This window comes from Manis pentadactyla, chromosome 19 (assembly GCF_030020395.1).
Source record: "Manis pentadactyla isolate mManPen7 chromosome 19, mManPen7.hap1, whole genome shotgun sequence".
Lineage (NCBI taxonomy): Eukaryota > Metazoa > Chordata > Mammalia > Pholidota > Manidae > Manis > Manis pentadactyla.
Window position 1 is genome coordinate 11092684 of NC_080037.1, and position 23342 is coordinate 11116025.

At 55.4% G+C, this 23342-nt stretch overlaps 1 protein-coding gene across 6 annotated transcripts in view; it reads left to right on the forward strand.

Annotated features, from left to right (window-relative positions):
* Positions 1-243: 243 nt before the first annotated feature.
* Positions 244-23342, forward strand: part of KCNN3 (potassium calcium-activated channel subfamily N member 3) — a 149503-nt gene continuing 126404 nt past the window's right edge. For 3 of the 6 annotated variants that reach the window (XM_057494917.1, XM_036922335.2, XM_057494918.1), the window contains exon 1: positions 244-1489. In XM_057494917.1, the coding sequence (XP_057350900.1) occupies positions 590-1489 (900 nt within the window). In that variant the 5' untranslated portion in view covers positions 244-589. Of the gene's footprint in view, positions 2504-9834; positions 10051-23342 lie in introns of those variants that run through there. The other 3 variants (XM_057494919.1, XM_057494921.1, XM_057494920.1) reach the window with 3 other exon arrangements.

Consider the following 23342-nt stretch of genomic DNA (forward strand, 5'->3'; position numbering starts at 1 on the left):
GTGGGCTCGCGGGTTTCTGCCATACCTGTCAGAGGAAAGAGGGCAGCTACTCAGCTCCGCGCACGCAAGCGGAAACTACAGTTCCCAGCCCTCGCCGCGCCGCCGCCGGGCCCTGAGCTGAGGGCGGTTGGCCCCTCCTCCTGGGCGGAGCCTACTTGGGGGGCGGAGTTAGGAGGTGGTTGGAGAGTTAAGCCAAGCCAATGAGACCAGCTGCTAATAAGTGGGCTTGGCTTACAATATAACAGCGGCAGGAGGAGGAGAGCAAAGCAATTGAGCCAGCGAGGAGTGGAGCTGGACCTGGCCTCGCACGCTCCTAGAGGACCACCTCCTGAGACAGAGTTCTTTTTCCCCCTTCTTCTTGCTCAAGCTCTCTCCTGCCCTCCCTCCCTGCCCAGTGCAATGCATTCTTGAGTGGCAGCGTCTGGACTCCAGGCAGCCCCAGAGAACCGAAGCAAGCCAGCGAGAGGACGGGAGCCAAGACACTCCGGTTGGGGAGCTTGGATGCCTGGCTTTCTTTGAGGACGTCTTTGGAGCGAGGGTGGCTTTGGGGTGGGGGATTGTGCTGCAAGGAATCCAGCCAGGTCCCAAGATGGACACTTCTGGGCACTTCCATGACTCTGGGGTGGGAGACCTGGATGAAGACCCCAAGTGCCCCTGTCCATCCTCCGGAGACGAGCAGCAGCAGCCGCCACAGCCGCCGTCAGCGCCACCAGCGGTGCCCCAGCAGCCCCCGGGACCCCTGTCGCAGCCTCAGCCTCCGCAGCCTCAGCCTCAGCCTCAGCAGCAGCCGCCGCCGCCGCCGCATCCCCTCTCTCAGCTCGCCCAACTCCAGAGCCAGCCCGTCCACCCCGGCCTGCTCCACTCCTCTCCCACTGCTTTCAGGGGCCCCCCTTCGGCCAACTCCACAGCCATCCTCCACCCTTCCTCCAGGCAAGGCAGCCAGCTCAATCTCAATGACCACTTGCTTGGCCACTCTCCAAGCTCCACAGCCACAAGTGGGCCTGGTGGAGGCGGCCGGCACCGGCAGGCCAGCCCCCTGGTGCACCGGCGGGATAGCAACCCCTTCACGGAGATCGCCATGAGCTCCTGCAAGTACAGCGGCGGGGTCATGAAACCCCTCAGCCGCCTGAGCGCCTCCCGGAGGAACCTGATCGAGGCTGAGCCTGAGGGCCAACCCCTCCAGCTCTTCAGCCCCGGCAACCCCCCGGAGATTGTCATCTCCTCCCGGGAGGACAACCATGCCCACCAGACCCTGCTCCGTCACCCCAACGCCACCCACAACCACCAGCACGCCGGCACCACTGCCAGCAGCACCACCTTCCCCAAAGCCAACAAGCGGAAAAACCAAAACATTGGCTATAAGCTGGGACACAGGAGGGCCCTGTTTGAAAAGAGAAAGCGCCTGAGCGACTATGCTCTGATTTTTGGGATGTTTGGAATTGTTGTTATGGTGATAGAGACCGAGCTCTCTTGGGGTTTGTACTCAAAGGTAGGGGCTGTGGTTTCTCTTTATACCTTGAACAAAAGGCTTATGTAGGTAGCCAGAGAGAGCGAGAGAGAGAGATTGGGGGAGAGGTGCTGGTGGTGGGAGAGGCGTTTGCTCAATTACATTGAACACTCCAACTTCCCATGGTTTTCCTTCTTAATCCCGGGAGAATTCATTCCTCGCCTTCTTGGCGGGGGGACATCCCCAAACACTGTGTCTAATTTGCAGACTGTGGGTTAGGGAGGACGAAAGAATCCCTTCTGAGAATCATTTTTCCTCCTGGCTCACTCGTACGAAAGCATAACCCAGCAGCTTAACGCACCAATTAATTACATTCTGCCTCGGTGCTTGCCAGTTCCTGTGACTTCCCCCCTCTCCTCCCCTCCAGGCTCCACTCCATTTTCCCGAGGATAAAAAAGAAATAAATGTCTGGGTGGGGGTTGGGGAGTCCATGCCAGTCCCTTCTCTCTCTGCCCTCTCGTGTCTTCCCAAGTTTCTGTTTCCCTCTTCCTGAGAGACTTAGGGTGAAATAGAAAAGCACCCGTGCCCTGAGTCGCCTAAAAATACAGGCGGAGGAAATCATCGGTCCTTTCCCTCGGGAAAGAGGACTCAGAATAAACCTGCTGCCGCCTCGTAAACATCCCCTGATAAAAATGGCTACAGGTGTTCCCCAGGCAGAGCAGATGGGCGCCGCCTTGGCATCGGCCCGGGGTGGTGGTGGGGGGAGCGCCTCTCCTTGGGATGGGATGACGGGGCTTCCCGGGAGGTCCCCAAGAGCCGGCGCCCCCGGCTCAGCCCTGGTTCTCCCCTCCCACCCCAACAGCTTCTTCTGGGGATAAATAAGGATGAGTGTGTGCGCGAGCGGGTGAGCGCGCGCCCCGTGGAGATGGGCGGGCACCGGCTTTGGCGAGGTCCCTGGTCCCACTTCTCCGGCCCCTCAGGCCAGCCCCAAGGAGAGGTTCTCTTCCCCGAAGGGCTCGGAGCTCCCATCCTCCAAGGGAGTGGGGACTGAGGAAGGTGGGTTCTGTGGGTGCTCTGCCTGCTGGGAGCCCTCCTGCCGCGGGCTGGATGGCTGTGAGACCCCGGAGTTCTTGGACAAGTGGATTTCCCCCCACTCTACCTTACCCCCAATTTGTTGGTGTGTGAGTGTGTGTGTGTGTGTGTGTGTGTGTGTGTGCGCTTGCTTGCTTGTTGCTTGGATTTTTCTACTTATTTGTCATTTGGGGCAGGGGGTGGCTGGGCTGGCCGGCGGGTAGCTGGGAGGGGTTCAGCTGTTGGCGGTTTCAAATAGAGCTTGTTTCAGGCTGGGCACAGCTGCTGCGAGACTGTTACATTCCTTGTTGAAATCCAGCCGCAAAAACCTAGGAGGTGCTGATCGGATTTCCCCCTTCCCCAGCCTCTTGCTCTACCAGGGGATGGGCAGGCTTGCCTGCTCTGGCCGCGGGCGGGGCAGACCTGTCAGATGACCTGAAGAGGCAGAATCGGGACTTCCAGGCGGAGGGTTTCCCCGGGACCTGGCCTCTCCGAGGGGGCTGCCCCAGCTGAGGGCAGCTCCTGGAAGCTGCGTCCGTCCAAATAGCAAGGATCTGAGCCCCTCAGTGAGCAGGAGTGAGCGGGGTTTCCCCTGGAATCGCAGCTCACTGAGTCATTCCCTGTAATGAGCCACGGGGTCCTTCCGCTCGCTGCCTTCTCAGAACTGCCTCTCCTGCTGGGTGCCCCCCAGAGAGGGGCCGACACCCTCTGCAGGCCCAGCAGCCTCCCTGCACACGGCCCTGGCTCCCTCCAGTCACGCCCTGGGAATCTGGAGGCCTTACTGGGGGAAACTGAAGAGGGCCTAAGTTCTGGGGGGGGGGGCGCAAGAGGAAGGGTCAAGACCAGCACCCCCTCTTTTGGTGACCCCTGTGGTCAGAGCTCCTCAGGGAATGGCTCTTACTTGGGACAGTTCCCAGCATGAGATTGGTGTGTGCATACTTGTCTTAACGCAATGGAAAGGTTGATGCTGGGCAGGGAGGGGCTCGGAGCAGGTGCCACTCTGATGGAGTATTCAGGCAAGGGGGCTTTCCCGGAGCTGGAGAGGGCAGACCTGGGTGTGAAGAAGGATGAGGTGACCCAAGGGGCCGGGCTTCACCCGTTTCTAAATTGCTGACCTCTGGCTGATGGCAGCATGGAGGGGGGCAGCAACTGGGAAGGTCCCACTTGCTTCAGCTGGTGAGATGGCCACTTCCTGCACACCTGGGGCTGGTATTGGTGTGATAGGTGGGGCTCACTCTAACCTGCTCACCTGTTCACCAAGCCTTCCGCCAGTCATCCATGCTCTGAGTCCTGGAAGAGCGTTTTCTGGGTGGCTTCTATGTCAGGTCCTGTGGACCCAGGAGGGGCTAACACAGCCACCCCTCTCTTCTGGAGGCAAATAGGATTGTTTTCAAGAATCAGACCGAAGTCTGAATCCCAGCTCTGCCATTTGCAGTTGTGTGATCTTGGACAAACCGTGTAGCTTCTGCAAGCCTGTCTCCCCAGCTGTCAAGTGGGAGAGTGAAGTACAGCAGTGTAAGGCTCTCACACAGGGCCTGCTCGATAAGCGGGACCTCCTGTGATTGGTGTTGGTGATGATGACGATGAGAGAAAAAGAGATGTCTTTTCCCTCTGTATCTAACTCTGGCTCTGGAATTAGCTGGGGCCTTAGCAGATTGGGAACCAAGACTGGACATGCAGTAAGAAGTTGTCTTGGAGGGGAGAAGTTCTGAGAAGGGACTGGGAACCTGGAAACCACCTCTGCGCATGGGTCTGTTGTAGGGGAGGTGAACACCTGTTCCTAGCCTCATGGAGAAAATGGGCTCTATTGTGACAAGAGGCTTTGGGTTAGAATGAAGGATCACAAGCTGGGCGAGCTCAGAGGTGTTCAGCCGACACTGGGTGGGATGGGTGACAGTCTCTTTTGCTGGAGAACTTAGTGTGTCTTGTTGGCTTTGCTGACCAGTCTGGGGCAGGAGATGGACAGGGTGACCTCAGGCACCCCAGTCAGACTGAGTAATTCTGCACCTATGGTGGCAGTTCTCACTCAAAGGCCCTTGGGAGAGGGACACACATTTTTCCCCCCAAGTGACTGAAGACTATTAGCCGTGCGCTGAGCTGCTGCTTTCTCAAGTTCTCTGCTTCTTGCCACGGGGCTGTGGCCTTCCTGGTTGCTGTCTTTGGCTAATACCTGTTACTCGGGGAGGCATTCCCCATGCAGGCCTGGCCCTCCTGGGAAGGAACAAGGCCTGCCCCTGCACATATTCAAAGTTAATGCAAAAGGGAGCCTGCGTGAGGAGGTAAGAAATGAGGACAGAACAGTCCTTGGCCCCCTTCCCACAAGCTGCAGAGGATGACAGGGAAGGAACACGCATTGAGGTGGGGCGCCGTTTACAGGAGGGCCGTTCCTGATCACGGTGGGGCCATGAGGACACACAGCAGGGAGCCGGCCAGGGATGGCCCCGAGAGCCTCCTCATGGTACTGGGCTACCCCCAAACTGGATGAGGAGTTCAGGCGTTTTTTGAAATAGGTGGATTTACCCTCCAGGGCTTAGACACGTGACAGGGCCGGGTCTTGGCGATTCTGTTGAGAAATCGTAGTGACACTGTCTGCTCTGTTAGCATGAGTCAGGATAAAGACCGTGAGGATCTGGGGAGTTCTTGGCATTCTTTACTTTCCCCCAGAGCTGGCCTGAGGGGGCCATTCCCAGGCACTCACCCTGGCTGCCTGTCAGCCCCTTTGCAGACTAGCCCTCCATGAGCAGGGAGGGCAGGGGTTCAGAGCTGGGGCAGGTGGTCCTAAAGTGCTTTAAACTCCCTGCTGTGCTCCCTCCACTGGGGTGAGGGAGAGCTGGGGCTGGGCAAAGCCCTCTCCTCCCCAGCTGCAGGACCCCACACACCACCCTGCTGCCCTTCTGGTGGCTGAGCCAGTGCCTCTGCCAGCTGGCATGTCACTGGCGGGCCTTGTTTCCCAGGGACCTCAGGCATAGGGCTGTAGGGCCATCTCGGGGGCTGCAGCCGAGTGGCTCTCGGTTTCTACCATTTTTGCACGACCTCAAACCACTTCCCCACCCCCGGGCTCACAGTCCCTGAGATGAGCAATCCTCCACCCCCTGGTGTCCCATTTGCGCTCACCCCACCAACTTCCTGCCCCTCTGTTCTTCCTGCTACCACAGCCTGGCCTTGTTGCGGGGGGCCACCCAGGCCACGAGCAGAGAAGTCAGTACAATGGGGCTGCCCCCTCCATTCCCACGTGTGGTGTCTTTTCTCATACTTCCTTCTTAGACCACCTTGTGGGACGCAACTTTGAAAAGGGCAGGTGTCTCTGCATCCGAGAGGAACTCGGGCCCTGGCTATTCACTCTTCAAAGAGAATGGGGTCCCTTAGGGCCAACTTGTGTCTCTGCTGGCCTCACAGAGGGCAGTGAATCCACCCCCGGCCTCTAGCTTGAATGCCTGAGTAGGGTCACCTGTCCTGGCTCTTGGATCCCCTGCCCTCTCTGGTCATGGAGGTCTTGGCTGCAGAAGGGCAGAGCGGCAGCCGGGGCTTAACTGGGTGACTGGCCTGCACCTCCTGCCAGACCCGGTGCCCTTGGAGTAGGTGGGTGGCTGTCCTGATGTTTGGGAGGAGATGGCTCCATGCATTGTGTCTGCGGCTTCAGGCATGTTGGGAAAGTAGAAATGGGGCAGACCCCTTTCCATGGACCCTGTCTGTGGGATCACCTGCAAGACAGGGCTGTAGAAGGCGGAAGACTCTTTATAAGCAATTGGCTACAGTTAGGAGCCTGAGAGCTGGCAGCCAAGTGCCCCAAGCAGTTAAATCGCCGCCACAGGTCACACTGAGTGTCTTGGCCCAGGGAGGGCAAGAGTGACTCTGGGAGTGTGAAAACGAGGCCCTTCTCCCACCCAGGGTGGGGCCACTTTATTTATAACCTTTGTGGACCGTCTGCAAGTGAGTCAACCGTTTGTAACCCACAGAGGGGACAGCTAACTTTTATATATGCTTCTCCTTAGCGTGTCATCACACTATTTATAACTGTCCTGGGGGAAAGACTTCATAATACATCCGGATTCCCTTCCTCACGGGCGGTTCTGCCCGCTGCTTGGGCACCAGCAGCATCGCTGGGGCATTTATCTGCTGCACAGGCTAATTAGAAAGCTGCTGGATTCTGGCCTTGTATTTCCCTTACTGAGCTTCAGGAAGGGGGCTTGTGAGGCCATGGTCCAAAGGGCTGCTTTAAAAAATATGAGGTGAAGAAAGCAAATGAGAAGACACTCGAGTGACCTCTGCAGGGAATCTGAGGCCTGGATGGCTGTGTAAAATCAGAACAGAGAGCTCTGGTTTTGTGATAGTTATTTGTAAAGCACATTTGGGGGAGAAAATGGGTGCGTATGAAAGAGAGAGTGGGAAGGGGCCTGTGAGGGGGCGGCTGTGGATTGATGAAATGCTGCTTCACTCGGCTCCGTGGCAGGCAGACCAGCTCGTTCATTCGTAGCTGTTTTTCTTCTCTTTCTTTCAAAGCCCCAAAGAGGGAGAGAGACAGAAGAAAGCCACCTATTTCTCTTTAAATAATGAGGGTGGGGAATTCTAAGACCATGCTGTTCTCTGGAGCTGTGGGGAGGAAAATTCTAGTGTCTTTCTTTCTGGTGAGGAAAGCCCAGAGGAGGCTAATGGGTTTTCAGGTGCCCCCTCCCTCCTCCTGTCGTTCCACCTCCAGGAGCTCAGCTTGGATCCCGGAGGAAGTGGGGGAGAAGGGGTTGGGAGCAGGGGCAACACGGGCCTGGCACCACATTGCCCTCGAATGCTGTGGGTGATAGGAGAGGGGACAGCAGGGGCCGTTTGTGCAGCACTGGACTAATTTACATTCGAGAGTCCTGGAAGGAGGTGGTGGTCAGGTCCCCCCTTTGTAGATGACGTCACTTAGCTGACTCTGCTAGTGGGGGGCGGCGCTGGGATAAGAAACCAGCCCCACTGACTCCCAAGTTTAGGCCTTATCCCTTGCCTGCTGCTGCTGGATAAACTGCTTATCATTCTTAAAAGACAAGTCAAGGTTTGTGGGCCAGACACTCATGATGCAAAATGTTGGGATGGGAGGAACTTTACCAAGAGATAGGCAGGAAGGGGCTTGATGGAGGGTGGGAGGTACCAGGGCAAGTACCAAGACGAGACAGAGTCCTGGGGGTACCCAGGGGCAGCCTGGGTCCAGAGGGAGATGGTGGACAGATCCACAGTCTGTCCTGGGGATGCCCCCCTACCTGCAGGTCTATTGCCCTGGGGCAAGGCTGGCAAAGCTGAGAGGGAGTATGTATCAAGATTACAGAGACAAGAGCCCACCCGGCAAAGGCCTGGGCTGGTGCAGGTTCCTGTCACAGCCCTGCAGCATGGCCCCCCTTCCACCCTGCAGAGCCAGCAGGCCCCAACCTGGCGGAACTCTTCCTGCACATGGCCCTCTGACCTCTTGCCCCTCTCTTGCTGTCCCTTGAGCCTACCTGCCTCTTCTCCAGCACTGGCTACAGGGCTACTTCTTGGGGGTGGTCTGCTTGGGCTCATCATTTATTCTCCCAGACATTTTCCTGCTTGTTGGTCCTCATAATCCCCTGGGAGTCAGTATCGTCAGCAGTAGTTCACAGATGAGTACACTGAGCTGCAGAGCCGGTGAGTGGCTTCCTTCAGGTGCCCATCTCAGGAGAGATGGTTTTAGAACAAGAGCTTGGGTCTCCAGTGCATTGCTTGTCTCCTTGCTCCAAACCCCACTCCAAACCTCTGCTGGGGATTTCAGCGGGGGAACCTCCCAGGGCTTCTGCATTCCCTGGTTCTAGAATCATCTTCATCCTTGAGTCTGAGTTTCCTACCTCCCTGGTGAGGGGCTTTGTTTAGCTCAGTCAGTGGCAGTTAGTGTTAACGGAAGGCCTGTCTCTGCTGTGAAGAAGCTCCGAGAAGGTTTTTCCACCTCTTGCATCTGACTTGCGAGATCTTTATGAAGTCCTTTCACCTCTTTGAGCCTATTTTTCCAGCTTAAGAATGAGGGCTGACCTCTGATGCTGACTCCCTTCCTGCTGCAAGCTTTCTGATTCCTTTGAACATGCATTTGTCACATTTTGGTGCAAAGACAGCAAGCTCTAGTCCTTAAACTCATGTTCTTGAGGGGTGTCAGGCCTGCACCCAGGCACCACCCATTCAAGCTGACTGTGGTCTCTGGAGCTGGTGCTGGAGGCACTGAGGCATAGGGCAGTAGTTTTGGGCTGTTGGGGAGGCTTCCTGTAGGAGGTGGGCTGGCCCTGAAGGATGGGACAGGCCAGCATGGGAGGGTCATGGGCAAGGGGCCTTTTTGAGTGTGAGGAAGTTGGGTGCCAGGGCAGAGGGGGCAGTGGGTCAGGCACAGAGCTGGGCAGTTCCTGTCATGTGGTGTATGCAGGGGCAGGAAGAGAGGAAAGAGGAGCCTGGGGAAGTTGCCGGGGCTGGTCTCACCTGGGACGTTCTAAGTGGGGATGAAACACTTGAACCCAGGGTGAGGGCACAGGGATGATTAATATAGATTTGATGTCTGGAATTGCTAGGGGCTCAGAGTTCTGCACCTTTAGGCCCTGAAGACCTGATACTCTTCTTTTCTCAGAGCTGATATTAATTAGCACAGCTGGCCTGGTGTACGACGTAAGGGCTTGGGCTCTGGGTTTGAATCCAGGCTTGGTGGCATATGGCATACTAGGGGTGGGTCCTCAGGGAGTTTCCTGTATTTGAAGTGTGTTTCTTAGACATTCAGAGGGCATCACAGCCCCTGCCTATAGCATAGCACCCAGCCAGAGCCGGGTGCCCACTGAGCCTCGATGTCTGCCAGCTGTTGTTTTTGTGAGAGCCCCGCTTAGAAGATGCTCCTGTTAACCCCAGCTACCCAGAGGCCCGTGGAGGGGCGAGAGCACCCAGGTCACCCCCCCACCCCACACAGGTGGCTGTAGAAAGGGGTGCTGGAAAAGGTGAGCGCACTTAGAATGTGCCCCCTTTCTCATAAAATCAGATGGCCTCACCTCGGGTGACCAGCTGCCCAGTCGTGTTTGTGGTGGGTCCCTGTGGGCACATCTGCCCAAGTGAGAGAGAAGCAGGGTGTTCCCTGGAAGGGTTGCTGGGCTTCTGGAGCCTTCTTACCTCATGGGATCCTCATGTAGTTATTCTACACTCACAGTCAGCAGTCTGTGGCCTGGAACAGCTCACTGGGTGTGGACATGCAAATCCAACAGGTGGAGGGAGAGCAAAAATAAGCCCGTGGAGTCAGGCCAGGGGCTGAGAGGCTGGGCGGAAGGTCAGGGGGACACATGATGACCTGGCAAAAAGAGGCTGTGAGCGAGGGACGCCAGGGAGAGGGCCAACAGGAGGCCGTCCGGGCTGGAACCAGGGAGCAGAAGAAAGGCTAGCCCTTCCCCGATGTGCCTTCAGGAGAACACAGTCTTCCTTCAAGACTTGTGACAGGGCACCTTCTTGGATTCAAAAGGTTGCGGGGCTGGTGAATCAAGGTTCTTTCTACCCTTTCTGCTGTGGCAGGTGGTCACTCTCCCGTCCAGGTGCCAAGGGGCATGAAGAGCAGCTTGGGAGGGGAGGGACGTGCCAGGCTTGCCCTGCATGGAGGCCATTTTTTTTCACAGGGCCTGGTTGCAAGGTAACTAGTGTTGTATTCTGAGCAGACCCGTGGTGACACTAAATGAACAACATGCAAATGATGTGTGAAATAATATGCAAATTGGCATCTGTTATTTTTGAGTCAGCTTGTTGGGCATTTTTCTTAAGGGACAGGCACCGCACTCAATGTCAATGAACAGGAAAGCTGTCTTAGAGGACACTCTCACTGAGGCTGAGGCCTACTCTGTAGAGCTTATGGGCACCAGAGATGCCAGCTGGCATCTACAGGAGCCATTGTCTAATGTTTAGCTTGAGCTAATAGATGAAGTCCGTAAAGGTGGATGCCTTGACCAGGGCCACCTGGCAGTAGGGAGGAAGAGGCAGGTGACCTGCTGGCCAAACTGACAGAGGCCCTTTGGGGATGGGGGGGAGAGACTGTGCTGGGGGACTAATTCTGGCCCAGCCCTTTGCTGCCAGGTGACTGTAAGGCCAGTGACTCAAACGCTCTGAACCTCAGTTTCCCCATTTGTAAATGGAGATAGCGGCATTCACCAGCCTGGCGAGAATTACATGTGATAATAGTTGAGTAAGTGGCCAGCCCGGTGGTTGGCACATCCCGGGCTGCCAACAAATGGCAGATCTTTCTAGCGTCTGTGCCTGAGCTGGCACCTGCCTGCATCCTTGCAAGGTTCCACTAGCAGGAATTTTTGCAAAGCCTTTTCTCCCTTTTAAGATATCCGATTTTAACAAATTGGGGCTTAGCCATTTTCTCTTTTCTGGATGCCACTGGGTAGGATGTTTGTTGGCTTGCTTAGCCAGACCCTGATTAGCTCCCACAGGTGGGGATGCCTGGGGCCACGGATGTAGGTCATGCTACCTTCCTCCAAGGTGAGGGCTTGGGGTGGGCATGTTGCTCTGGGTCAGGCTACCGCCTTTGGAGGGTCTCCAAGCTGGATGGTGTTGGTAGGATGGCCTAGGGAAGCCAGCTGGCTCCTGCCCAGGTCTCCCTCTTGTCATCCTCGTCCCCCTCTTTATAAAACCTCAAAGCCCAGAGAAGTTATGTCACTTGTCCAAGGCTGCTCAGCATTGTAAGTGGCAAGGGTGCAAGTGGAATCCAGGAATTCTGGATTTTAGTCATACTGTGTGGCAGCCCCACGGTAGCTTCCAGGAGTGCAAGGATCTGTGCCCTCAAGGACTTGATACCAGCCACAGGGGTTTCTCCTCAACAAAATGTATTGCTCTCTGCCAACTCTTCCTAAAATTGCTCAGGCTTTCCACACAGACCTGGGTTCAGATCCTGGATGTGCACTATTTAGCTGTGTGGCCTTGCACAGTGGCTTCTTTACTTGGAAGGGTGTGATTATAATTCTTTTTGCTGAGGGCAGAGGTGGAGGATTCAGTATGACACAGACCTAGCCCCAGGGGGCTCTCTGGGCTATGTTCGTCCGAGGCAGGCTTCACCGTGGTTGTTTCTTCTGAGAGCTCAGTGGTCATGGGATTGTACGGGGTCCCCCATAGCCTGGTGCATGGCTTCCTGCCCCTCCTGCTCCAGGCTGGACCTGGCGTTTGGCTGTGCCAAGATGCTCTCCCCTGCTTCGGTGGGGGAGTAATGGTGCTGAACGGGTGGGAGGACATTTGGCACCAGACATCAGACTGGGTCCACGCTGTGTGCCAGCGATGGGAAGATCCCTCAAGAGTGAAATGAAATTGATGCGGGCCGCGAGCAGGCCCAGGGTGGAGGCTGAGTCACGGGGGTCTCCTCGCGGGTGGATGGGATCATATGTAACGCTTCGGTCCTCAGCCGCGTGTGAGAAGGCGCCACTCTCATAAGATGGAAACTTCTTTCCCCTTCCGTAAAAATGACTCCAAAGCAACTCTAAGTTTTATTCAGGAGTGAAAAGAAGGACAGATGGGGGAGGAGAGGCCTTTTTTAAAGGCCTCTTATATGCTGTCATCCACCTCATCTCACTTAATCCTCTCAGCGACCCCCGTTCTACAGATGACTGACCTGAGGCTCCGGGGCCTTAAGTGACTTGTGCAGGGTCTCACAGCCAGGAATTGGAGAGGGCATTTGAACCCAGGAGAGCCCCCAAACTCCTGCTCTGTGTAGCAGGTGTGCTTTTGCGGACCACCTCCTGGCCTGGGCTCTTCACACCAAAAAGCTGTTCTTGCTTTAGAAGCCCTCCACCCCTGCCCACCTCCCACCCCACCCCCCTTGTCTATGCCACCCTCACTGCCAGGCCAGCTGCACCCAGAGCATCAGTGGGTGACGCGAGCTGTGCAGGGAGGTGTGGAGGGAGGCCGGGAGGGGAGGCCGTCCGTGTAGACACAGAGGTCTGTTGAACCTCCAGGAGCCCTGACGGGCAGGCTGGGCCCTGGGGCTGATGGTGGTCTCCCACGGGCTCTGGAGGGCTCAGCGGAGCAGTCAGTAGCACATGCGCGGCTGTTCTTGTCCCAGCACTGTGGCTTCTTGGCTGGGCACCCTCAGTGAGAGAACTGACTTCTATGAGCCTCAGTCTGCAGATCTGTGAACAGGGGTGATGACGGTTTTGCCTCGGTGAGGTGTGTGTCCTGAAGAGCAAATGAGACAAGGCACAGTGCCGGGCTTGTGGGAAAGGGCTTGGAAAGTGCCTGCCCTTATTGTCGTTAGTTTTCTCCTTGTGTAACTCTGAAAACTCCAAACACAGATTTATCCGCCCTACACACCCCTCTGCCGGATCCTCTGTCTGCTGGCCTGGTCAGCAGGTGTCCCCCTTGGTCCTCAGGTGCTGCGCCCGCACCCACCCCGGTTTCCTGCAAACTGCACTGCTTTCTGCCCTCTCCTTTGTTGGTCCTGCTCCATGTCTATCCCAGGAGCCCCCCTCCTCCCACCCTGCCCCAGTCCCCTTCTGCTCCTCAAGCCCTTGGTCTCTAGTTGATAGTTACCCCTGAGGGCCAACAGCTTCCAGGGGTGCCAGTTGACTCTGGGGGTTCCGTCCTGAACAGGACAAGGAGCTCACAGGCTGGTTGGGGGACACAGGGAACAAGTAATGACAGGTATGATGAGAGTTTTATAGGAGATGAAACTACGGGTATGTGGCCTGGATTTGGCGGGCAAACCTGAGGTTGGGTCCCCTGCTCCTTCTGTCTGTTTCCCACCCTCTATTTCCCCGCAGGCCATAAACTTCATCTCCCTTCACCTCTTCCATCTTCCCTCTTGTCTGTCTCCTAGCCGCCCCCTGCATCTTACTCCAGGCAGCAGAGCCAGGTGCCACGGCAGGCTGTAACTGTGGCCAGGCGTGGGCTTGAATCCCGACTCCGCATCACTTACTGCCTGTGTAGCTTTGGGTGAGTTGCTTCAGTGCTTTGATTTCATGCCCTTGGGGGTTCACCACACCCCCGGGGCAATCGTGAGGATTAATGAGACACCTCTCCATGTAAAGTGTGTGACGGGGTGTGACGTGGCATCTAGCCCGTGCTGTGCCCCAGAGGGTCTGTGAAGAGAAAGGCCCTGGACTAGGAGTGGGTCTCTGTGTTTTTGGGTCTCTGTGTTACCATCTGGAAAATGGGGAAAGTGAGGTTGAGGTGGTGACAGTCCCTCCCCTGGCGGTCTAGAGGCAGGTGGTGAGGATCGGCTAGAATCAGGGAGTGTGTGGAAGGAAGCTGGGACACCCCGAGCAGAAGTAGCCTTTGTGGGTGCACTGCGGTGACCTGGGCTGGGCTGGGAGAGGGTCAGCTTCCCGGCTGGGGAGGGAAAACCTGCGAAGGCATTGTGGCCAAGTGGATTTTGTCACTATCAGGAGGCAGCTGGGAGAGAGAGACAGGCCCTTCTGGCCAGCCTCCCTCCCTGCAGGCCAGCCCTTGGCAGGAGGCCTGGCTGCTCCCGAACCCTCCAAGCAGCAGGGATTTAATTACTATAATGTAAGTAGCTGTGGCTCGAGGCCTTTTGGCGGAGGGGAAACAGATTTGTCTTCTCACTGGGAGAATAAAAATCGACGGGAAGGAAAGGAAATGTGCCATCCACTACCGTACCCACGCCCGATGAGAACCTCTCCTGGGGGTGGAGAGAGAGGAGTGTGGCAGCGTGGGAAGGAGACGCCGTGTCCAATTCAAGGCCCCTGGGTTCGTGTCCATGCCTTCTGTGGCATGACTCAGCAAGGTGGCCTCTGTTTCCTCAGTGATCCTGGTAGCAGATCAGCCTACCATTCCAGCACCTTCTTTGTGCCTGACATTGCCATTGAGAAACTTCCAGCCACGTAGGGAGCCCTGTAGAAAAATAGGTAACTTTGTTCATTCAACAAATAGTTACTGAATGCCTAGTGTGTGCCTGGATTGTTGTAGGCATCAGAGTAGGAAAAAAACCACAATGGATAAAAGTCCCTGACTTCTGGAAACATATATTTCAGTAGGTAAAACTGACAGTAAATTCTATAAGTTAATTATATATATTGATGGTGATAAATGCTATAAAGAAAATTAAAGCTGGGATGGGAGGCAGCATATTTGGAAGGAATAGTGGAGATCAAGTGTTCAAGGAAGGCCTTCCCAAGCAGGTGACACTTGATGAAGGATTGTTAGGAGGTGAGGGAGTGAGCACTGGGGGGACGAAAGAAGAGTGTGAGAGCCCTGGGTCAGGATCATACCCGGCACGGTCTGGACAGCTGCGTCCCATAGAAATACAATGCAAGCCACATCTGGAATTTTAAATTGCTCAGTAGCCATATTAAAGAAAGTAAAAAGAGAAATGTGAAATTGATGTTAATAGTTTTTATTTAGCCTAACAGAGTAAAAATATTACCATTTCAATGTGTAATCAACATAAAAAATGACTGAGGTCATTTACTTTCTGTTTTTCAAATTAAGCCTTTGAAATCTGGTGTGCATCTCACAGCACATCTCATCGCAGGCTCATCATTAATGGAAATACCACATCTGTATTTAGAATTCATGAAATTTACGCTTGAAAAAGTAGACTCACACACCCAAGTTGTTGCAAATATATTTTAAAAGTTTATCAATTAACAACTGGAGGGAGTATCAGGTTTTACATGTAAATTACTGCAAATGAAATTTTAAAAATGAGATAAAAATTCTGTTGCACTAGCCACATTGCCGGCTCCGTGGACATCTGGCAGCGTCTGCTGTGTGGGACAGTGCAGGTGTCGAGGCAGCAAGAAGCCCTGTGAGGCTGACGTGGTGAGAGCTGAGGAGAATGAGGGGACCGCAGAGGCAGGGTCACGGGTGAGGTCAGAGGGGAGCAGGACGGACTCTGGGGGGCGTTGTAGACTGTGGTAAGGAGTTCGGCTTTTACCCTGGATGAGATGGGAGCAGATGTAAGGCTTTGAGTGGAAAAGAGACAAGATATGACTTGCATTTTAATAGGATCAGTCTGGCTGCGGTGTTGGGAACAGACAAGGGGGTGGGGGCAGAGGAGCCCCTTTAGGCCGTGGCACTGTCCAGGTGAGGGGTCATGGTGCTGGTGAGAAGTGGCTGGACCCTTGGACCATCCGGAGGGAAGGCCTTCCTGAGGGATTGGATGTGGGGGCATGGTGGTGGTAGTGGGGGCGGTGGCAAGAGATGGCGGAAGTCAGGGATGATGGCGAGACTTTTGGCTCAAGCAAGTGCAAAGATGAGTTTCTATTAACTGGGAAGGAGGAGACTGTGGGAGAAGCGGTTTCGGGAGGACCATGGGAGTTTGGGGCTGGACTTGTCTGAGGTGCGTCAGTTTCAGTATGACGTGGGTAGCACATGGTCCAGAGGCTGTGGGGGGTCAGAGGACAGGCCTGGGCATGGAAAGCTTCTGCCTGGGCTTCTGTGCCCTGGCGGGCGACTCCCTTCCCATTCCAGAGGACAGATTCTTGGGCAGGGGGCCACGTTTTAAAAACATTCAAATAAGTTCTCTGTGCCTCCAGCACCATCAGCGCTCACTGGAGGTTGCTAGGGTCTTTCTGGGCCAGAGCCACATTTCAAGTTCAAATTTCCCTGCTCCAGGCTGACCCCAGGGCAGTTTGATGAATAAAGAGTCAAAAGCTTTCCCAGCCTGGCTGGGAAGCCTGATTTTATGGGAAGTTATTGAAACAATACAGAACTCTAGAAAAGTACATTCCTGATTTTCTGCAGGGATATTGGGGTGGCTGGTGGATTAAGGCACATTAGCATGGACGTGGGGGAGCCACTTCCTCAAGGGGTAGGAAGAAAGGACGAGGTTGTCACCGAGTGCCCAGGGCTCTCAGGGACCACGCACAGAGCTGTCACACCTGTTCCTTTTGTGGCTGGAAGGAAAGCCGGGAAAGGGGCCCGGAGGGGCCTGTCACGTCTTCTCCCAACCCTTCTGGTGTCTGAGGCTGGTCCCGGGGCCTGGAGGATGAGGGTCTTGGGACCTGTGGATCAAGGCCTTCTGACCGGGGTCCAGATCTGGACCCTGACCTTATTGGCTGTGGGACGTCAGTGATTTAATCTTTGAGTCCGTTTGCCCATCTGCTGAAGGGGGTTGGTGGTTCCTGCCTTGTGGTCTTGTGAAGTGATGTTAATGAGTGATCTTCACCAGGTGACCTGACACTCCGTAAATGCTGCTGCTCGTCTCCTTCTGTGGATGCAAGGAATGCTGGTGGGCAGGCTGGTTCTGCCCCCTGACTGGAGGGAGACAGAGCAGAAAGGACATCTGAACTGGTGTTGGACTGAGGATGCCTGAGGGCTAGCATGAGCAGAAGAGCAAGAAGCAGCTGCCGGATGAGAATGGTGGGAGGTCTTGTCCCCTTCCAGGAGACCTAGGATCTCACTCTGTGTCCTGAGATCATCTGTGGCGATTGTGCTCCTGGGTGGGTATTTAGCAATGACTGCCGACACTTCAGGCTGCCCCAGCTAGGGGAGGATGTTGCAGACATCTAGCGGGTAGGGGCCAGGGATGCTGGTTAGCATCCTACAGCACGCCAGACAGTCCCCACAGCAAAGAATTATGTGGCCCCAAAGCCCATGGCACTGAGTTTGGGAACCCCTGCTTCAGATGACTCAGAGGCTTGTTTTGAAGATAAGTGAGAAAAAGGGCGGGATTGCTTTATCGACTTCAGCATGCCATTCTGATCACGCCCCACCTTTTCTCAGGGGCGGCTCTGTGTCATCAAGGGCTTGGGACCAGGAGTCCAAAGACCTGAGTTCAAGTGCTGACTCAGTGGAGTGTTTCCATGTCTTTCATCCTTGCAGGTCCCGTGTGTAAATGGGACAGGGGTGTTTCCCCCGTGGGGAGCCCAGGTGAGAGTGTGTTTGGGGAAGATGCTGCATTGGCTCTGTGATGTGCTGCCAAACTGGAGGTGGTGGGTTGTAGGCTTTCTACCCCAGCGCTGAGTGATGACTTTCAGAGGGGAGAGCCCAGGAACCCCGTTCTGCCCCATGAAAGGCCTCACCGTTCTTCTCCCAGGCCTGCTCCATCTTGCTTCTTGTTTTGTGTTTCCTTGAAAAGGTGGAGCTAAAGTCTCCATGGGGAAGTTGGAATTTGCAGGAAAATGCAGGGCTATTATCTTGTTTCCCGTGCTGGTGCCGTGTGAGTGGGAGACAGAGCTGGGTGACTGGCAGATTTCCTGGCAGGGGAAAGACAGCTGAATGCGCCAGCCCGGGCATTACTTGGATCCTTTGGGGTGAGTGGACCAGGATTTCCCAGGGGCCATCTCAGGGAACAAGCATTTGTTCTGAGCTCAAGACAGCGCCAGGGAAAGACAGGACTCATTGTTAGGGAAGGGTCAGCACCGGTGTGTTGAAGCTCCAAGAACATTCTTCTGGACAGTCTTTAGGTGGTGCCTGTTCTGTGCCAGGCACTGGCCCCGGAAGTGCTGGCTTGCAGGGAGGGACAATACAAGGGGCGGTTGGGCTGCCAACAAGCTGAGGCAAGGCGGACGTGACCAGCGCATCACGTTGAGGGACGTCTATGATTTTTCATGTCTGCAGGCCTCTCAGAAGAAGTGGGGGTTGAGCTGGGCTTTGAAGGAAGGAAGATCTCCAAGAGGCAAGAGAGTAAGAGTATTACAAGCTGGATGGACAGTGTGGGCAGAGGCCCAAAGGGGAGAGTGCCAGGCGTTCTCTGAGAAGGACAAAGGAGGTAGATGTTCCTGGAAGTGTTGGAAAGAAAACACTGCAACGGGACATGGAATCTGCCCTCAGGGGCCTCGCACTCTGGGCTGAGGATTTTGCACTTGCATCCAAAGGCGTAGGGAGTGATGGGAAGTATTTGAGCGGCACAGCGATGTGGTCAAGCCACAGTGGAGGATGGATTCTAGAAGGAGGAAGCTCCAATCAGGGAGGCTGGTTAGTTAGTGTAATAGTTCTAGAGACGGAGAAATAAAGGCTTGAACCAGGCCAGAGGCAAAGGGACGGCAGGTGTGGGAGCAGGTGGGGGCTTTGGGGAGGCAGGTAATAAGTGGGCCTCACATTTCTCCCCTGTGTGTGGGGGTCATCCAGGTGAGTGCTGTGGCCTGAGCTCCTCACTGCTCTGCTCAAAAACCAGCCCTTCTTGGAGGCTGGGAGGCTGGGAGCACTCCAGCGGCGAGCTCAGAGAGCAGGTGGCGCAGCGCCCGCGCCTGCCGGCATCAGCCGCCCTGGCTGGGGGGCTTTCCTTCTGGAACCCACAGGGCTCAGAGCTGGCTTCCTGCCAGGCCCCAGGGAGCTGGAATACACCCTCTTCCTGCTCGTTTTCAAAGATACGGGAGGAATCGCAGCAGCGTGTGGAGCCAGCTATGCTTGGGCTCGCATCCTAGCCGTGGAGCTGACAGGCTGTGGGGGGTGGGCGGGCTGCCTGTCTCCCTCAACCTCAGTCTCTGCGTGTGGAAAATGGGGGTAATGACGCATAGCCCATGGGGTGGTTGTGAGAGAGGAGTAAATAAGAATTCATTATAGAGGTAATGTTCTTAGCCCAGTAAACAGCCACCATTTCTAGTTGGCAGGATGTGGTGACAGACCGGCCGAGGTGGGGTGGGAAGACGCAGGACTGTGAAGTCTTTAAGGGAGATGGACTTGGGAAATGGTTGAGAAAGTAAGTTCTTGCTCAATGTGTCAGCTTCGAGGGGCTCGGGGGGTCCCAGGAGGACATCCTGCAGGAATCTGGTGATGCCGGGGCCTTTAACAATGTGGTCGCATAGACGACCCTTGTAGCTAGCTTGGAGTCAACTTCTCAAAGCCCCAGCCTCCCTGCAGGTGACCGCAGAGTGGCGCTCAGGAGCTGGGTGGGCACGGGCAGCCCCACCGTGGTGCTCAGGCCTCCCGCCCGGAGGCTGGCCCACCTCTGCCTGGGGCTCTGGCTGGAGCCTGGCCCAGCTCAGACTCCAGAGGAGAAGGAGCCCTGGATTTGGGATCCAGGATCTGGTAATCATGCTGGCTCTGCCCCTTCCCTACCAGTGTGGCCTGGCAGATGTGTGGGCTCTCTGAGGGGCAGCGTCCTCATCCATAAAGTAGGGGTGGTTGTCAGGGGGTTAGTGGCTGGCACGTTGGGGCTCTCAGCTAATGTTTGGGGAATGAATGAAGGGAAGGTCAGGCAGGGAGCAGAGGTGGGTGGTGGGAGGCAGACCCACGGGAGGCTCTGGGCATGGGATGGGCAGTGAAGGGGTTGGGCAGACCCAGGGCCTTAGCCACCTGCCACCAGGATGACTGAGCTTCCGGGTCTCCTCATCACCCGTGCATGTGGGTGGTAGTGGCGACGGGAGGTAGGCTTTGGGGTCTGCTGTAGTGCCTACCTCAGTGTGGTGATGGGTCTGGATGGAGACACAGCACCAAGGGCTTATAGAGCACGTGACTTACATGTATTGGTAAACAGAGTAGGCAGATGGGACAAAAGCACCCCAAGGGGCAGTTCCCAAATGCTGTTATTGCCCCAGCTGGGGCAGGGGAGCAAGCAGTGTGCTTCTGGAGGCTGGGCTTGCTTTCTGCCCTGGCTGCACACCAGGTGTTCCTTTGACCTCTCCTCTCGAGAAGTGTGACCCTACAGAAATCGGCTGCAGCCACCTAAGGGCAGTGTGTCCTGAGGGGTGGCCCAGGAGCAGTCTGCTCCCCAAGCAGATAATGAGGGGGCACGCCATAGAAAATGTAAAAAAAATAAGTACAACCCATGAGAAGTCACTCTACATTTATTATGGGTGAGATCCCCGTCCTGCCCGTGGTGTGCCCTGCCTAGCAGTCCTCCAGGAAAGAGCCTGGGGACTGTGAATACCACGAGGGAACTCACTAAGCCCTGGCAGAGGAAGCAGAGATAATTTGGAGAGTGAGCCATCGGTGATCGCAGTGGCAGCGCAGATTTGGGGCCCAGGGGACCTCCCTGGGAAGGGAAGGTGGGGTAGGGGTGAGGAGGTTCTGGCTATGAGCTTAGCTGGGAGAGACATCGTCCAGTCCCTCTGGATGAGGGCGGGAAGAGGGTGCGTTCCACCTCCCCTGGCCTGGCAGGAAGCTGGTGCTGAGTCTGTGGGTTCCAGAAGGAAAGTCCCCAGCCGGGGTACTGGTGCCAGCTGGTGGGGGGCTGTGCCACTCTGCCCTCTAGGATGGGCAGGCTGCTTGCTCCCTGTCCCCCAGGGAAGGACTGGCCCTTCAACTGGGGAGAAAGAAGCCAGGGCAGCTTGGGGAGACGAATGGGGATTCACATGTCTCCACCTTGCATAACGGGGATGTGCATGAGGATCAAGATGAGCACTTTTAAGGGTTTTATTACCGTGATTCAAACAGGTTTCTTGCAGGGTTGTGGGAGAGGCTGATGTGGAAGGATTGTGGGAGCATTGCTTTCTAGGCTGGAGAGGCTTCAGGGGATATGCGCGGAAGGAAGTGTGTCCCTGGGGCTGGCTGAGGCTCTGGGCCTCGGGGCTGTGTGATGGGGGCCTGGCGGTGCTCGGCCTCTCTTCTGCCTGAACTGCTGGAGGGCTTCTTGCCGGGGAATAGCACGGCCTACGTCTGGAATCAGACTCCTTTGATCCTTGCTGCATGAGGCAGATGTGCATCAGTCAAGATGGGCCTCAGTGGGCCTGTGCAGGGTGCTCTTGCAGTGAGGAAAGCAGGGACCTTTGGGACTTGGGGGAGTGGGAGGCCCTCTTCTGGATCTGCTCTCCAAAGCAGATGTGTCTGGTTCCATTTGGAGCCCATCTGGAACCAGTGAGTGGAGTGCCTGTGGCTGTGTGGAGTTTCTGGTGCTGAGCAGCCAAGCTAAGCTTAGCCTGTAGGCACCTCCCAGGATCTCATGGCACCACATCTGTACTGGCTGGATGTTGAGGAGTTGGCAGGATTTATCAGGGACAGCAAGCACGTTTTATTTGGGTGTCAACTCTGAACAATGGATACCGGCTGTGGAAGGGCTGTGTTGAGGAGGATTCTGAGGTGCGATCTGAGTTTGCTGGGAAGTGTTGTGGTTGATTTGTGATGTCTGTCCTGGGCGAGGAAAGATGGAGGAGTGGCACAAGGTCCTTGCCATCCTTGGCATAGTGGAAAGAATACGGGCAGCTGTGTTTGGTCTTAGGTGAGCAACTTTTACCTCTCTGGGCCCCAGTTTCCTGACTTCTAAAATGGGGGTAAAAATGTTGCCCTTTCAACCTGATAGGCTTATCATGGGGCCAAGAGTGAAGTAAAAGCACTTTGTAAAATATAAAAAACTGATACAAGTTCAGAGTGGGGGGGCTGTTATTGCATCACCCAGGACCCGTAAGTGACCTAATAATGATGTCTGCATCTCTACTTCTCTGCCTCTCTGAGGACCAGACTGCTCAATGGTCTGAGGGCGTAAGAGACATGGCTGACATGATGTGTGACCGGTACAGTGTGTGGCACCAAGGCGCTTTCTACAGTCTTGGCCAAAGTGTCAACAAAGTGTTTGGTCATGTGTCTAGTTGGAAGTCACTTTGTTTCTCTCATTTGACCCTCTCTGCAGCTTAAGATTTGGAGACATTTCGTGTTTAATGAGAGAAGGACAGAAAATCTCTCCCCTTGATTTTTACTCTCCATTAAAGATAGCAAAATTGCTTTATAAAGTCTAAAAGCCTGACAAAAGCGTGTACATTTAATAACGCATGAATTATGCAAATCTGTGTAGTCACTTGATTTGCATAATGAGGGGCTGGAGGAGGGTTGGGGAAGGGAAGGAGCCTGGGTGAGGACTTCTGCCCAGATCTGCGTGTAATGGGGGATACCTACTCCCTCATTCCCCGACCTCACCTTTTCCTACTGTCCTGCTCTCTGTCCCTCTGCCCCCCTGGCATCCCTCCCACTTGGAGGGGCAGTCACCAGGGCAGGGGACACCGGTCTGTGCTCACCTCTCCTGTGGAACTGGCTTCACTAAATCTCACAGCGGCCCCTCCGTGCGCAGACAGCTTTCCGTGAGAAGTCCCCTGGGTCATTATTTCTCCAAACGTCTGCCTTGCCGAGGTGGCGGACTTCGTTAAGTGCCATCTGGAATTGTAACTATTGCCAAAGGGCCTTTTTCTCCAGCTCTGCGGGAAGTGAGGGTGGGAAGGCATCCGGAGGAGAGGACTCCTCACCTGACCTCCCTGGCTTCTCCCTGGATGTTTCTGATCATTGCTTTGAGGGGTTTCAGTGTCTGGCTGTGAAGGGGGCTCCTCCTGCCTTTCCCTGCCTCCCTGGGCCCTTGCTAATCTTAGGACTTCAGATCTGAAGACGGCTGAGGTGGGGACAGAGGACATTGAGGCTGGCCCCAGTGGAAGCCTCCTGGAAGCCTGGAGATATGGGGGCTCAGGCTGATGGGGTGCAGGGAACCAGTCATGGAGGTGGGCTGGCGGTAGGAGGGGCTGGGCAGCTGACTTCTCCAGAAGGCACTGATAATTCTTGTTCTGGAGAAGTGGGGCGTTCTGGATGGTGGCTGCAGGGACTATCTGCGGCTGGGGAGTGGTCAGAGGGTAGGGACCACATCTGGGTCCTGGAAAGGCTCAGAAGACAGTCAAGACTGACAGGCTGGGGTTCAGCTCATTTCAACATGCTTATTAAGCCCCTAGCTTCATGGGCCAGGTGCATGCTAGGTGTTGCTAGGACCGTGGGGATAAAGACCTCAAAGCTGTCATTTACTGAACTTCTACTATAAGTGGCAGGCTCTGTGCTAAGCCACTTGTTTGCATGCATCATCTCATTTAACGTTCATAACAACTTTATGAAGTCACTGCTCTTATTTCCCCATTTTATTGATGAGTAAGCTGACATTTGGTCATAGCCAGTATGTGGCAAAGCAGGACTTAAGCCAGCTCTGCTGACTCCAAAGCCCATTCTCCTGACCACAAGATTTTGCTGCCTCTGT